Raw genomic sequence first — 13,991 nt, 5'->3', positions numbered from 1 at the left:
CTTGTCAGTGGCTTTGAACTGTAGTAGTGTATTACTATTATTGGAGGATCGTCATGTAAAAAGTTTAAAAGCTTTTCTTCTCTGTTTTAGACATATGTAGATTCCAACTTTGGAAAGTTAGCGACTTTGTGTCTCCTGTATTAATTTTTAATTTTATTGGGCATGTCCAAACATCAAAAAACCCTCCCAAATACATAAATCTTTTTTAAAAAATTGTGTAATATTTATTTCTATAAGGAAAGAACAGTATATTACAAACAACTGGCACATCCAGATGTAAAAAAATGTCTTAAAAACTAAGGAACAAAAAAATGTATATTACTTAATCCAATGAAGAGTGACATTTTTCTACACCCCAAGAGCAACCCACTCCAAAAATAGACAAAACAATATTATTTCTAAGCCACACAACTTATTAAGTTTACTTAACTTAATGCATATGACTAATAAGGGATTCAACTTAATTAAACTAAATCTGTCACTTTCCCATAACCAGATATACTACTACTTTGACAACAAAAACATTCCGTGGCAAAACTCTTTGCTCTACACAAAGCCCGCTGGAACGCAGCAGCTCTCTTTTTAAAGCCCAATGATCGTAAGATTCCACAAAACTTCAAATGCTCAACTTCGTAGACATCTGTTATACCATAAGAATTCAACAACCCCTTGTTGTCTGTAGTGATAATAACAACACTCCCAGGACCAAAACTGCTGAAATCCCCTGCAAGAGCTTCTAACTGTTTAACCTTAGTAACGTTGTCTGCCACAAGCAGAACCTTTTGATTCTTAAGACATTGTTTGTTAGAGTCTTCTCTTTTAATATTTCTCAGAAACTCGTCGTGTAGATGCGCTGAGTGGCGACCCTGAGAAATCGTTTTCACGTTTCCAAGAAAACAATGGCTGTCAAACTGTTGACAAGATGTCTGATAAACATATTTAGCTAGAGCTGATCTACCATCGCCTCCTCTTGCCCAAATCCCAACCATTCTTACAGTAACTTTGTTGCAATTCATATGCATTAATCGGTTTAGTTCCTTCATGTGTGTATCAATCCCAACTAGATTCTTCCCATTGTTTATTGTTGCATAAATCGTCTTCTTGTTTGATATCTCGTTAGCAATTTTGTCCACCAGCTTCGAGTCATCATCACTACAGAGACAAAAAAAAAAATCCAAACTTTAGCATCGATTCAAATCAAACAATAAAAAATTCAATCTTTTTGATTCAACTCAAAAAAAAAATCAAGTTACGAAATTTCACCCTGAACAATCGCCGGAGAGTTGCGCAAAATTGGTCAATGCTTGCCTCCATTTAAGCACTTTCTCATGATCTTCTCTACTCCCATGTTTCTTAAACTGTTCAGCGAGTACTCCGGTCTGCCACCTCACATGATTCGGTTCCACGCCGTAGAAGATGGGCATCACGGTGATGGAACCCTTTTTTTCGAAATCCATGATCGTTACGAGCTCATCGAGACACCAAGAAGACGCAGCATAGGTCTCTGAGACAACAACGACGGCGAATCTTGACACCTCGATGGTGCGTTTGAGCTCCGACGAAATCCTCTGGCCATTCTCCAGCTCTTTGTCGTCTTTGAAGGTTCGAATGCTCCTTCGAACCAGTTCTTTGTAGAGAAAACTGATGAAGTTCTGGCGAGTGTCATGCCCTCTGAAACTTAGGAAAACATCGTACTTAGTTGCAGTATGAGAAGACATTTTGATTTTTGATTCTCAATGAGTGATAGAAATAAAGAACTCAAGGATATTTATAGGCACTACCACTACAGGAGTTGACCTATAAGAGTCATCCTAGAACAAAGAGTCTTCCTACTGCTAACTGTGTGTTTCCTGGCATTTTCTATTTTTTCTTGTCAGCTTCTGTTTCACTAAACTACTCAGAAAGAGGGAAGAGAATAGATGGGCCGCCAAAGTAAGATAATGAGTATGGATAACATATTAACGAACACAAATTCTCCTCTTACTTTTCTCGTGTATTGGCATTTAGTTACTCGTAGTCTAATTTAATTGGTTGAAGAAGATTCAAATGTTTGTTTGATTATCGATCAAACGAATGGTTAGAACTAAGTCAATTGACGGACGAGAAAGGCTAATTGATAAGGATGATTAAGCAAATGTGCAACTTTCAACCAACGAGTTAAAACATTAAGTTTGGAAGCTCAAGACTAAAACCAAAAATTAATGTTTTTCTTTGGAAGATTCTAAGTGGAGTTGTACATGTTATGGATCTTCTGACGCATAGGGGTGTGAAAATGGACTGCAGATGCCAACTTGTGGTCTTGATGGAGAGTCTATTTTCTCTAGACAAATTTGAGGCATGTCACATTATCATGCCCCTTCCCATGGATTATTTGGAGAATTTGGAAAAATAGAAACCTCATGTTTTTTGAAGGAAAAACATTCTCTGCTTTGGAAACCATAAAGAAAGTGAGAGAGGATGTGGATGATTGGTTTGCTGCGTAGGAAGTGTAGTCTGAAAGAAATTCTCTTGAAACAGGGACTAGCCCTACTGGTTATGTCACTTATGTGTTTTCTGGTACAAGTCAAAGGGCTCAGTGTAATATTGGCTTCTCCTGGTCTAAAAGAAACTTTGTGGCAGTTGTCTACTGAGTTCTAAGAGAGGAATCAGGACATGTTTTGCTGCATAGTCATCCGGCATTCACAAACATTAAAACTAAATTGGAAGCCCATTTTCTTTGCGTTGTCTGGGCGGTGGAGAGTATGGTTAGCCGCAGAGTTGTCTGTGTTGTGGAGGACGTGGTTCTAGTTGGAGTGGTTAATAGGCCTCAAGCTTGGCCATCTTTCAGGTTTCAAATGGTGTATTCTTTATTTCTTATAAGGAAAGAACAGTATTACAAACAACTAGTACATCCAGATGTTAAAAATGGTTGTTTAAGAGCATCCTCAATGGTAGTCTCTAAGCCTAAGTCTCTTAAACAAAATTAAAGTGTAAGTATAGATAAATAATATTTTTAATTATAGGTCTCTTAAATTTGGTGAAACCAAGACCAATTATCTCTTAACTAAGAGACAATTTGCCTAAGTTTCATCAAATTTAAGAGACTTATGTAATATTTAAATCATATAAATTTTTTATTCTTTGTTAAGAAACTTGTTTAGAAACCCCCATTTAGGGTGCTCTAACATTCTTAAAAACTCTGTAGACTGCTCAAAACCAACATGATCCTCTCTTTGTTTGAAGGCATCTAACCTAAATAGCTGTCGAACTTTGTAACATCTCAAAAGCTCAACTTCGTAGACGCTCCCCACTATTGATGAAATAAGCAATTGCATGTCTTGTGTTGTTATGAAGATTCTGCTTCCAAGACCAAACCAATTAACTTCTTTAGCAAGTGCAGAAGAGGGCTATGGAAAACATGTGATGCGAGGGACAACCAAACTGCCTTTGAGAATTCGGGTATTCAAAGAACAAATGGTCATGGGAATCCCAAGAAATTATACAAACTTTGTTTTTAAGGAAAACATAGACTTTAGTTCTTAAGTCTAGAAAGAGACATACAACATTTAGGTTATAACTAAAATACACAAATTTGATTATAACAAAAAAAATTTGTATATTATTTAATCCAATGAAGAGTGACATTTTTATACACCCCAAGAGAACCCACTCCAAAAATAGACAAAACAACCTTATTTGAAAGCCACACAACTTATTAAGTTTAGTTAACTTAATGCATATGACTCAAGGGATCTAACTTATTAAACTGATTCCAACACTTTCTCATAACCAGATCTTCTACTTTGAGAGCTAAAACATTCCGTGGCAAAATTCATTGCTTTATATATACAAAGCCCACTCGAACGCAGCAGAAATGTCGTCTCTCTTTTTAAAGGCCAATGATCGGAAGCTACGACAAAATTTCTGGAATGTCAAAAACTCAGCTTCGTAGACAAGCTGTATACCATAAGAAATCAACAACTGCTTATCTTTTGTAGTGATGATAACAACACTCCCCGGACCAAAACCGCTGAAATCCCCTGCAAGAGCATCTAACTGTTCAAGCTTATCGACGTCGTCTGCCACAAGCAGAACCTTTTGCTTCTTGAGACTTTGTTTGCTAGAGTTTTCTCCTTGAATATTATCCAGAAACTCTTTGTGTAGATGGCTTTCAAAGTAGTTACCCTGACAAATCCGTTTCACGTTTCCAAGAAAACAATGGCTATCAAAGTGTTGACAGGATGTCTGATAAACATATTTAGCTAGAGCCGATCTACAACTTCCTCCTCTTGCCCAAATCCCAACCATTCTCTTACCTTTGTTGGAATTCAAATCCATCAATCGGTTAAGTTCGTTCATGTGTTTATCAATCCCAACTAGGTTCCTCCCATTGCTTATTCTTGTAACTATCATCAGCTCTTTTGATATCTTGTCAGCGATTACGTCCACCAGCTTCGAGTCATCTTCCCTACATAGACAAAAAAAATAAAAAATAATCGAAACTTAGCATCTCTTCAAATCATATCTAACAATAAAAATTCAATCTATTTTTTTTCCTAAACCGGAAGACTAATCTTAGTGTCCGGGGAAACCATCAAACCAGGTGGCGGGAATTATCTTCCTTTTACCACTGGACCAAGGCGACTTGGTTAAAATTCAATTCAATCTTTATCACCAAGTTAAGAAATTTCACCCTGAACAATCGCCGGAGATATCTGCCAAAGCGGCCAACGCTTGCCTCCATTTAAGCACTTTCTCAAGATCTTTTTCTCTTGCCTCGTGCTTCTTAAACTGTTCAGCGACATCTCCGATTTGCCTCCTCAAATGACACGGATTCACGCCGTAGAAGATAGGCATCACGGTGATGGAACCCTTGTTCTTCTGGATATCCATGATCTTTACGAGCTCATCGAGACACCAAGAAGACGCAGCGTAGTTCACGGAGACAACAACGACGGCAAATCTCGAATCCTCGATGGCGAGTATGAGCTCCGGAGAAATCATCTGGCCATTCTCTAGCTCTTTGTCGTCTTTAAAGGTTCGAATGTCCCTTCCAACAAGTTCTTTGTAGAGAAAGCTGATGAACTTGCGGCGAGTGTCGGGTCCTCTGAAACTCAGAAAAACATCGTAGTTATAAGTCGCAGTAGCAGAAGACATTTTTTTTTATTTCTGATACTCTATGAATATCTCAAAGGATATTTATAGGCACATTAACACAAGAGAAGTTGAACTAGGAGTCTTCTGCTCTAGTGTGTGTTTCCTGGCATTTTCATTTTTTGTTTGTCAGCTTCTGTTTCACTAAACTACTCAGAAAGAGAAGATGAGCCGCCAAAATAAGAAAATGAACATGGATAAACATAAATTATCATCTTACTTTTCTGGTGGTTACAACTAAGTCAACTGACGGACGAGATTGATATAGGTAATTTATAAAACAATTACAAGTTTAAATGAATTTGTTGTGAACCGTCTTAAGAATAAAATAGTTTACCAAATGGATAGTACACAAATCCATACACAAGTGGCACATCCATATGTAAAAAAATGGCGTAACATTCACTATAGAACAAACAAACACATTAAGTTAATATTCCTGAATCTAACCAACTTATTCGACCTAAATACAACACCTTGTATCTAAAAGGATTAATGAATCTAAAGACTATGTACTATTGCATTTATCCTTTCTCTAAGTTGACCTCTATCACACAACAAAGTGAAAATATATCTCAAGGTCAAAAACACATGACCTGATATATACATGGCTCGATATGTAGACTGGTCGAACCCAACAGGATCGTCTCTTTCTCTTTCTTTGAAGGCATTTGACCTAAAGAGCTCACGAACTGCGTAACATCTCAAGAGCTTAACTTCGTAGACACTCCTCACTACTGATGAAATAAGCAATTGTCTATCTTGTGTGGTTATGATGATTCTGCTTCCAGGACCAAACCAGCTAAATTCTTCAGCAAGTGCATCAAATTGTTCAAGTTTGTCTACATCGTTCGCCACAAGAAGAACCTTCTTGTTCCTTAGCCTTGCTTTGATAGTCTTAAGACACCTATGACAGTTCTTTGTTGTCAAACCTTCTCCTTGCATATTTGAAAGAAGCTCATCTTGTAAATGAGAGTCACGGAAATGTAGCGAAATCCGTCTCACGTCTTCGAGAAAACAATGAGCTTCAAAGTGATGTTTGATGTTTTGGTAAACGTGGCTTGCTAGTGCTGATCTACCATTACTTCCTCTTCCCCAAATCCCAATGACTTGAACATCTTCATTCGAATTCAGGTTAAATAGTGGATACAATTCCCCCATGTGTTGGTCGATACCAATTAGGATATTATCATTCCTTGGTTTTTCCGAGAACAACTTTGTTGATATCTTCTCAGTAATTCCATCGACCAGCTTCGAGTCATCTTCCCTGAAACAGAAACAGAGACAAAGATCCTAAGCTTGAGAAACAGAGACACAAAGACCCTAACCTTAAGAAACAGAGACAATGATCCTAACCTTGAGAAACAGAGACAAAAAGACCTAACCTTGAGAAACAGAGACAAAAAGACCTAACCTTGAGAAACAGAGACGAAGACCCTAACTTTGAGAAACAGAGACAATGATCCTAATTTTGAGAAACAGAGACGAAGACCCTAACTTTGAGAAACAGAAACAATGATCCTAACTTTGAGAAACAGAGATAAAAATCGAAACTTTGAGAAACGATTCGACAGATCTTCCCTAAAACAGAAACAGAGACAAAGACCTTAAATTTGAGAAACAGAGAAAAAATCGAAACTTTGAGAAACTATTCAACAGATTTCAATCTGAAACTATCGACCCGATTCATCAATCTTTAAGAAAGTTTCAGAGATTTATACCAATTCTTTGAACACTCGCCGGAGAGACTAGCCAATTTGGTCAACGCTTCCCTCCACGATTTGACTCTTTCTCTGCTCTGTCTCTTCTCATGCTTCTTGAACTGTTTTGAGACTACTCCGCTCTGTCTCCTCACGTCTGAAGGATTAATCTCATAGAAAATGGGTATTACAGTGAGCAAACCCAGCTTCTCAAGTTTCAGAATCTCCCTGAGTTCTTCGAGACACCAGGACGAGGCAGGGTAAGTTACAGAGACCACGACCACGGCGATTCTCGACCCTTTGATTGCTTGGCGAAGCTCCGGCGGAATCGGACGGCCTCTCTCCAATTCCTCGTCGTCTTTGAAAGTTCGAATCCCTTTTGATACTAGCGCCTTGTAGAGAAAACTGACGAAGTTCTTGCGAGTATCTTTGCCTCTGAAGCTTAGAAAAACGTCGAACTTTTGAGGAGTGAATGAGGAAGAAGACGAAGAAGAGAGTGACCTGGATTCGAATATTCGTAAAGATTTAACCTTTTTCTTAAAACAGGATAATTTTTTAAAGATCGTGTTCATGATTTTTAATATTTTTATTGTTTTGTTTTTCTCTCTTTATTGGGCTAATTTGAGCTTGAGAGCATTTGGCAAGTGTACCAAAAAGGAGAAGTTTGCTTTTTAGTTTTTATAGAGAAAGAAAAGAAGTTTAACAAAAAAAAAAAAAAAACGTGAAGAAGAAAGAAAAACTATTTACGGTAATGAAATTACCATTAAATTTCCAAGAAACTTTCTAAGGTTATAATTGTTTTATAACTATAATTAGGATAACACTAAAAGAATATCTCCAATTTATTCGTTTAGATACTCAAATTTTTATTATAGATAAGTCCAGCCGCCCCTTAAGCCTGCTTAGCTAAGAAGAAGCTGAGTTTGTTTTCTGTGGTGTATATGTATTGCTTAATCATTTCATGGAAATTTTAAACAACAATATTCTTGTTTTTGTTCAAAAAGAAATAAGTTCAGACCACATATTAAAATAAAATAAGTGTCCAATATATTTGCATGGCCTAACCCTAACATGAGATATTTTCGAAGGCATATGCCCTGTTCGTTTCTCTGTCGCTGGATCCAGCGACAGCAACAATCGACAACATACATTGTTCGTTTGTCTGTCGCTAGATTCAACGACCAATTACAGCGACAATCGCTAATAATTGTCGATGTGTTGTTCGTTTGATTGTCGTTATAAACAGTCGCTATATTTTTTTTTTAAATTAATTATTTTGGTGCTAATTTATATTTTAAAATCAAAATATAAATCATATATATCCTACACCATGAGAAAAATAAATTAATATATTTATTTATTTTAGTTTTATCAAATTTAATTTTACTATAATTAGTTTATGTTATTTGAATTTAATTTATTTTAACTTAATTTAATAAGAATTATTTTAATTAAACTAGAACTCAAACCCTTCGTGATATCGCAGAGAAAAATATTATAAATTTGTTTATATAATAATTTCTTTAAAACAAATCTAACTCCAAATGATGCATATTATAAATTTTGTAGTTATTCAATAGTATATATATAACTAACCGGAAAAAATAACCGTAAATATTTTGACAGAGAATTACAATATAGGAAGGTTGCAATAAAAGACACAAGCGAGAAAAAACAACCGTCAATATTTTTTACAAAAAGTTGCGATTAAAAGACACAACCGTTCAGAGTGCAAAAAGACATTTATTTAAATTTAATTTAATTTAATTATTTTTAATTATTTATTAATTTATATTTTTTGATCGCTAAGTTGTTCGTTTGCTTGTCGCTGGATCCAGCGACCAAAAGCAGCGACTAATCGCTGAAACCAGCGACTGATCGCTAAAAATTTCAGCGACCAAAAATTGCGGTCGCTGATCGCTGGCGACTGTCGCTACTTTTGGTCGCTGAACCAGCGACAGGCAAACGAACAACTTTTGGTTGTTGTCGCTGGTTTTAGTCGCCAGCGACAGGCAAACGAACAGAGCCATAGTCCAAACCAGGACTAGACGCCACCGTACATCCTTCTAGATCACGTGAAATTTACGCTGAAAAACCGAGTTTATCTTAAATCATCAGAAAATTGTTTTAAATCACGTGAAATTTACATTTAGAGACATGTTTACGTGTAAACGCCCATATAACCAATCAACCATCCTAAAGTTGAAAAATAAATTTGGATAAAATCTTGGAATTGTTTTTGTCGCAATCATATATTCTAAAGTAATTATTCATTTATTTTGTATAACACATGCGACGTCACAGAATCTGGAGATATATTTGTGTATTTGTACCTTATAATTTAATAAAAACGTTTTGTTTGCTGAAAGTATTCGCCGTTGAAAGATTCGAACATATTTTATACGTTTTGTTCTGTAGACAATCATCGAGTTCGCAACGTAGTTAACGTATGCTACTATACATTGCCGAGTCATATGTTCGTCGACCGTACGTACAGTTATAATCTCGACCAAATATTTTTCATTATCTATACTATCATTCAATTTAAAGTGGCCAACTGGCCATGACCAATTTCTTCGTGCTTTATTCAATAAAGTCATATGCAGTTTTTTTTTTTTTTTTGGCCGGATACATTGTTTTTCTTATTCAAGAGCAAGAGTCAAAGATATTACCAACTCATAAGGAGAAAGAGTCATAAGCTAAACATTTGATCTGATTTCTTTAGTTTGAAAAGTCGATAAAGTTGTGAAATTTCTCTGTAAATTTTTCTAATTTACTTTTGTACACGGAAACTGGTAAGACATTCAAACTAGAGTAACCACAAACACAAGTTACAAAAGTTTTCGCAAGTATTTAAAGAAAATTCAAAAAATGGCAAAATGTTAAATACAAGTTTGATAAGATTTTGACGCATAATTGAACAAAAAAAATACTTGTGGATAAATTGATTTTTGACGATTCCAATGCTATTTGTTGAATAAAAAGTGATTACCGAAGGTGAATTGGCATTAGATAAACACAATTTTTTTAAAATTTTTTTTTTGTCAAAGTAGTGTATAATGGAATAATGTTTGTCGACCGTTAATCGAATAGTCAGGCTTTTTTTTTTGGTCTGCATTATTCTTGTGGGCTACTTAAGTTTGGCCCAACACATTTCCTAGCAATGCATAAACTAGAAACAGAATGAAAAGTCCATCCAAAAATGAAAGAGAACACAATGAACCATTCTTCTTAGTTTTTACTTCTTACCTTTGAATTTGATTATCAAGCATTACATTTTTTCCCCATTATTCTTCTATATCTGTAAAGTTCTAGAAGTGTTTGTAGCCAACTGTTAAAAGATCTAAAGACTAAAAAGCAAAAGAAAGCCCAAATATTTGAGACAACTAAAATAGTTTTTTTTTTTTTTAATTTGTTAAGCGGACTAAGGATAAGGTGCAAAAATAAATACTCCAATTCGTTTCACTTTACAACGGTTTATGCATTCCTTTTTTTACAAGATGTATTCCTCTCTTTATTTGGGTCAATCTTTATGTTTTCCTTTAAACAATGAATGTCATCGAATACAAGAATAATTATCACGACGTGACGATCACTTCAATTATCAAAACAAAAGGAGCTAACCTTTGACATTTTATGATTACGAAGACAATTCTCACAATCACTCCATAACCCTCGCATTGACGTTTTCTAATTCGTTTGTTGACTTTGAGACCCTACAATATTTTGCCATCCATAATAAGCTCAAAATCATTTATCATTAATAAGTAATGCTAACTAACAAAATCAACTATTAGTTGGAGTTGGAGTAAGCTACCAAATAGACAAACTTAGAAATGCTAATTTTTCCCATCACCTATAACAGATTTTAATTTGCTACTATATCCTAATCTAAACTTACTTAACTCAAAAGGCTAATTTTTGACAGAAATAAAAAATATTTAACTAGCATATGATCTAGCAACAATTAACATTTTTAATTTTGCAACCAACATGGTACTATAATGTTGTCGGTTCAAACTATATTTTTCCAATATCTTTAAATGTATGTCATAATTCTTCTTATTACATCTGATAACTGTATAATTATTAGATGTGGACCATTTATAATATGTTTCATCTTTTTGACCATAGTGAGAATAAAACAATTAATATTACCAAAAATACATAAATAAATTGTTCAAGATCTATAATCTATATGTCTTTATGCATAATTAAAATATTATTTTAATTTAAAATATTATTTTAATATTTACAAAAACAGTTTCCTAATTTCCTATTGGATGGTTTCGGATTGAATTTTAATAATATTTGTTTTTGTCTGAAAATAAATTGCGCGTCATTGTTCTTCTTCTTTCTTCTTCTCTATCTAAGCGGAGGAAACTCAAATTGTTACAGTTCACAAGTAATCTCTTCTTCAAGCTTTCTCTCTCTACCAATTAAAGTATCTCTCTTTCTTCTCCTCTCTCTCTCTACGAAAACTCCGTTAGACCCGTTCTCTCTGTTCTAATTTTATTCTTCTTCGTGTTCTCGTTAGGGTTTTTGATTCTTTCAACACAGACCCAAATCAATTTCTCTCGTGTCTTTACGATGACCTCGAAGAACAATGGTTTGTCAGCTGCGCTCGTTTCGAATCTCCAAGATGTGCTTTCGAAGAGAAAAGTAGGAAATGAGGAAAAAGTTGGAAGCGATGGATCGGCGGAGGAGGCTCCGTCTACATCTGATTCCGTTGATGTTGCGTCGGTGGAGGAAGAGATCGATGATTCTAGACCTATTGTTTTAGTTACGAATGGTGATGGGATTGATTCGCCAGGGCTTGTTTCTCTCGTTGAGGCTTTGGTTCTCGAAGGGCTTTACAATGTTCATGTTTGTGCTCCTCAAACGTAAAGTTTCTCCTTTTGATTGTTAATTTGATTTTGATTTGTTCACTTTGTGTGTTTATATCATGTTTTGGTTAAATTTCTGAACTTTATGGTGAATTGGAATTTGCAGGGACAAATCAGCCTCTGCTCATTCTACTACTCCAGGAGAAACAATCGCTGTAAGCTCTGTAAAACTCAAAGGTGCCACAGCCTTTGAAGTTTCAGGTATGCGGATTTTGATTGAAATGGTTATTAGTACTGGTTTTTGAAGTTTCACAACATCTATAAGCTTGACAATAAGTGTATGGAATGTGAAAGTTGGAGTCTTTGCTGAAACAAGAAGATTCATTGATCTTGTTTTAGGACATGTGGTGTGAGTACCGTTTTTGTTCATTGGCTTTGAAATTATTCTTTTGTCTCAGGGACTCCTGTGGACTGCATCTCATTAGGATTATCTGGAGCGCTTTTTGCTTGGTCAAAACCTATACTGGTTAGCATTTTGACAATCTTATCATTTGACTGTATGACAATTTGGTATTTTTTAATTTTTGTATCTGTGCCTTTGCTTATTATCTTCAGGTAATTAGTGGAATTAATCAGGGATCAAGCTGTGGCCATCAAATGTAAGTGCATTTATCTTGTAAATAAGTGGTTATTCCTTGTCTGGTCGTTTCCTCTGTGTTTCCTGATTTGAGAATCCTCCAGGTTCTATTCAGGTGCAGTTGCTGGAGGCAGGGAGGCTTTGATTTCTGGGGTACCCTCTTTGTCAATATCGTTGAATTGGTGAGTATATCGTGGAAATGCCTGCTGCTACATGTTTGGATTTGTTGGCAATAATTTTTCGTATCGATTATAGGAAGAAAAATGAAAGCCAAGAAAGTCACTTTAAGGATGCTGTTGGTGTCTGCTTACCTTTGATAAACGCAACTATCAGAGACATTGCGAAAGGAGTTTTCCCTAAAGACTGCTCTCTCAACATAGAAATTCCAACATCACCCTCATCAAACAAGGTTTGTATTCTTAACATAACTCGTCTCAGAAACAGATATTTGGTTCGATTTTTGTATGCTAAGAACATGATCTATGCTTGCAATGGTTACTATATTCTTTGATGTTGTGAAAAGGTCAATGAATTAGGGAAATTGATGCTTCGTCTACATATGAACAGGGTTTCAAGGTAACAAAGCAAAGCATGTGGAGGCAGTATCCTAGTTGGCAAGCTGTTTCAGCTAATCGTCACCCTGGTGCTGGGAATTTCATGTCCAACCAACAAAGTTTAGGGGCTCAGCTTGCCCAGCTTGGCAGGGATGCTTCAGCGGCTGTGAGTTTATTCCTTATTCAGGAGTCTCATACCTAGACTTTTCTGTTTTTATATTAGTTTGGTTCAGAAGGTGCAAGATTTGTAAATTCGACTCTGATTTTAAGATATCTGGCAATTTCAGGGGGCGGCTCGTCGTTTTACCACTCAGAAGAAGAGTATTGTAGAAATTGAATCAGTTGGTGTTGCTGGTAAAACTGATACCCGTGTTAAGAAATTCTTTCGTCTAGAGGTAAAGAAAAACTTGGAACCATTCTCTTCACAAATCCTTTGGATATTCAATGTGTACCATTGTGTTTAAGATTCCGACTTGTATATATTTTGCAGTTTCTTGCTAAAGAACAAGAACACACAGATGAAGATTTGGATGTCAAGGCTCTAGAAGATGGTTTCGTAAGTTGGCATGATCATACATCCATTCTCTTTTTCTGCATCCTGCTCTTTTCTAAATCAACAGTTGCGCTCATCATGAAACATCTTGTTTGGTTAAAGTCTTAAGTCTCTAGATATTTCTAAGGAAAACGTATTTGGATTCTAAATTCCTTCCTTTTGGTAATGGCAGGTTTCCGTGACTCCATTTTCTCTCCTTCCAAAAACGGATTCAGAAACTCAAGCCGCAGCATCAGAATGGATCTCCAAAGCCCTTAACTCTGATCAATGAAAAAGGTCATACTCGTAAATTATGTTACATGATTTGGCCAAAACTCTCCCAACAAATCTGATTTACTGGATTCTGCAATTTGTTTGTTCTTGTGGTCTTGTTGTCATCTTAACCCTTTTGTTTATTTTATTTATTTGATCTCCCTACAAGTCTGGGTTGCTCTTGTTGGCTTATTTGTTTGTCACTAGCTGTTTTAACCTTTGTAATCGGAAAAAAGGTCGGTCTGCGTTTTCTCTATTTCGAATTCAGACAATTTGTAAACCTTTTGATTGAGAAGAACGATCTTTTACCTAAATACTATGGCTGATAGTTTGTAA

The 13,991-nt window shown here is 35.7% G+C and overlaps 4 protein-coding genes across 6 annotated transcripts; 1 reads left to right on the top strand and 3 right to left on the bottom strand.

Annotated features, from left to right (window-relative positions):
• Nucleotides 1-159: 159 nt before the first annotated feature.
• Nucleotides 160-2,046, bottom strand: AT1G72910 (Toll-Interleukin-Resistance (TIR) domain-containing protein). The gene is made up of 2 exons (NM_105949.4): nt 1,264-2,046; nt 160-1,152 (listed from the first exon to the last, which is right to left on the bottom strand). Exons 1-2 carry the CDS (start codon nt 1,716-1,718, stop codon nt 465-467), a joined length of 1,143 nt encoding a protein of 380 aa, NP_177434.1. The 5' UTR covers nt 1,719-2,046; the 3' UTR covers nt 160-464.
• Nucleotides 2,047-3,569: 1,523 nt separating this feature from the next.
• On the bottom strand, nt 3,570-5,174 carry AT1G72900 (Toll-Interleukin-Resistance (TIR) domain-containing protein). The gene is made up of 2 exons (NM_105948.4): nt 4,673-5,174; nt 3,570-4,447 (listed from the first exon to the last, which is right to left on the bottom strand). The coding sequence occupies exons 1-2, from the start codon at nt 5,134-5,136 to the stop codon at nt 3,820-3,822; spliced, it is 1,092 nt and encodes a 363-aa protein (NP_177433.1). The 5' UTR covers nt 5,137-5,174; the 3' UTR covers nt 3,570-3,819.
• A 174-nt stretch (nt 5,175-5,348) lies between these two features.
• On the bottom strand, nt 5,349-7,436 carry AT1G72890 (Disease resistance protein (TIR-NBS class); the record flags this gene model as incomplete). 2 transcript variants are annotated; one of them, NM_001198458.2, is made up of 5 exons in its annotated part: nt 5,349-5,538; nt 5,679-6,400; nt 6,548-6,570; nt 6,660-6,714; nt 6,855-7,436. In NM_001198458.2, 5 exons carry the CDS (start codon nt 7,403-7,405, stop codon nt 5,426-5,428), a joined length of 1,464 nt encoding a protein of 487 aa, NP_001185387.1. In that variant the 3' UTR covers nt 5,349-5,425. The 2 variants fall into 2 exon arrangements, with proteins under 2 accessions (NP_001185387.1, NP_177432.1); NM_105947.2 differs by lacking the exons at nt 6,548-6,570; nt 6,660-6,714 and having other exon boundaries at nt 5,484-6,400; nt 6,855-7,405.
• Nucleotides 7,437-11,136: 3,700 nt separating this feature from the next.
• Nucleotides 11,137-13,967, top strand: AT1G72880 (Survival protein SurE-like phosphatase/nucleotidase). Of its 2 annotated transcripts, NM_179549.4 has the most exons (11): nt 11,137-11,277; nt 11,371-11,716; nt 11,826-11,920; nt 12,118-12,185; nt 12,275-12,318; nt 12,401-12,478; nt 12,552-12,705; nt 12,864-13,016; nt 13,138-13,245; nt 13,341-13,406; nt 13,576-13,967. In NM_179549.4, the coding sequence occupies exons 2-11, from the start codon at nt 11,424-11,426 to the stop codon at nt 13,672-13,674; spliced, it is 1,158 nt and encodes a 385-aa protein (NP_849880.1). In that variant the 5' UTR covers nt 11,137-11,277; nt 11,371-11,423; the 3' UTR covers nt 13,675-13,967. The 2 variants fall into 2 exon arrangements, with proteins under 2 accessions (NP_849880.1, NP_177431.1); NM_105946.5 differs by having other exon boundaries at nt 11,137-11,716.
• Nucleotides 13,968-13,991: the final 24 nt, after the last annotated feature.

This window comes from Arabidopsis thaliana (assembly GCF_000001735.4).
Source record: "Arabidopsis thaliana chromosome 1 sequence".
NCBI classification, from domain to species: domain Eukaryota; kingdom Viridiplantae; phylum Streptophyta; class Magnoliopsida; order Brassicales; family Brassicaceae; genus Arabidopsis; species Arabidopsis thaliana.
The sequence above is the reverse complement of the archived record's forward strand: the minus strand, read 5'-3'. Positions and strand labels throughout refer to the sequence as shown.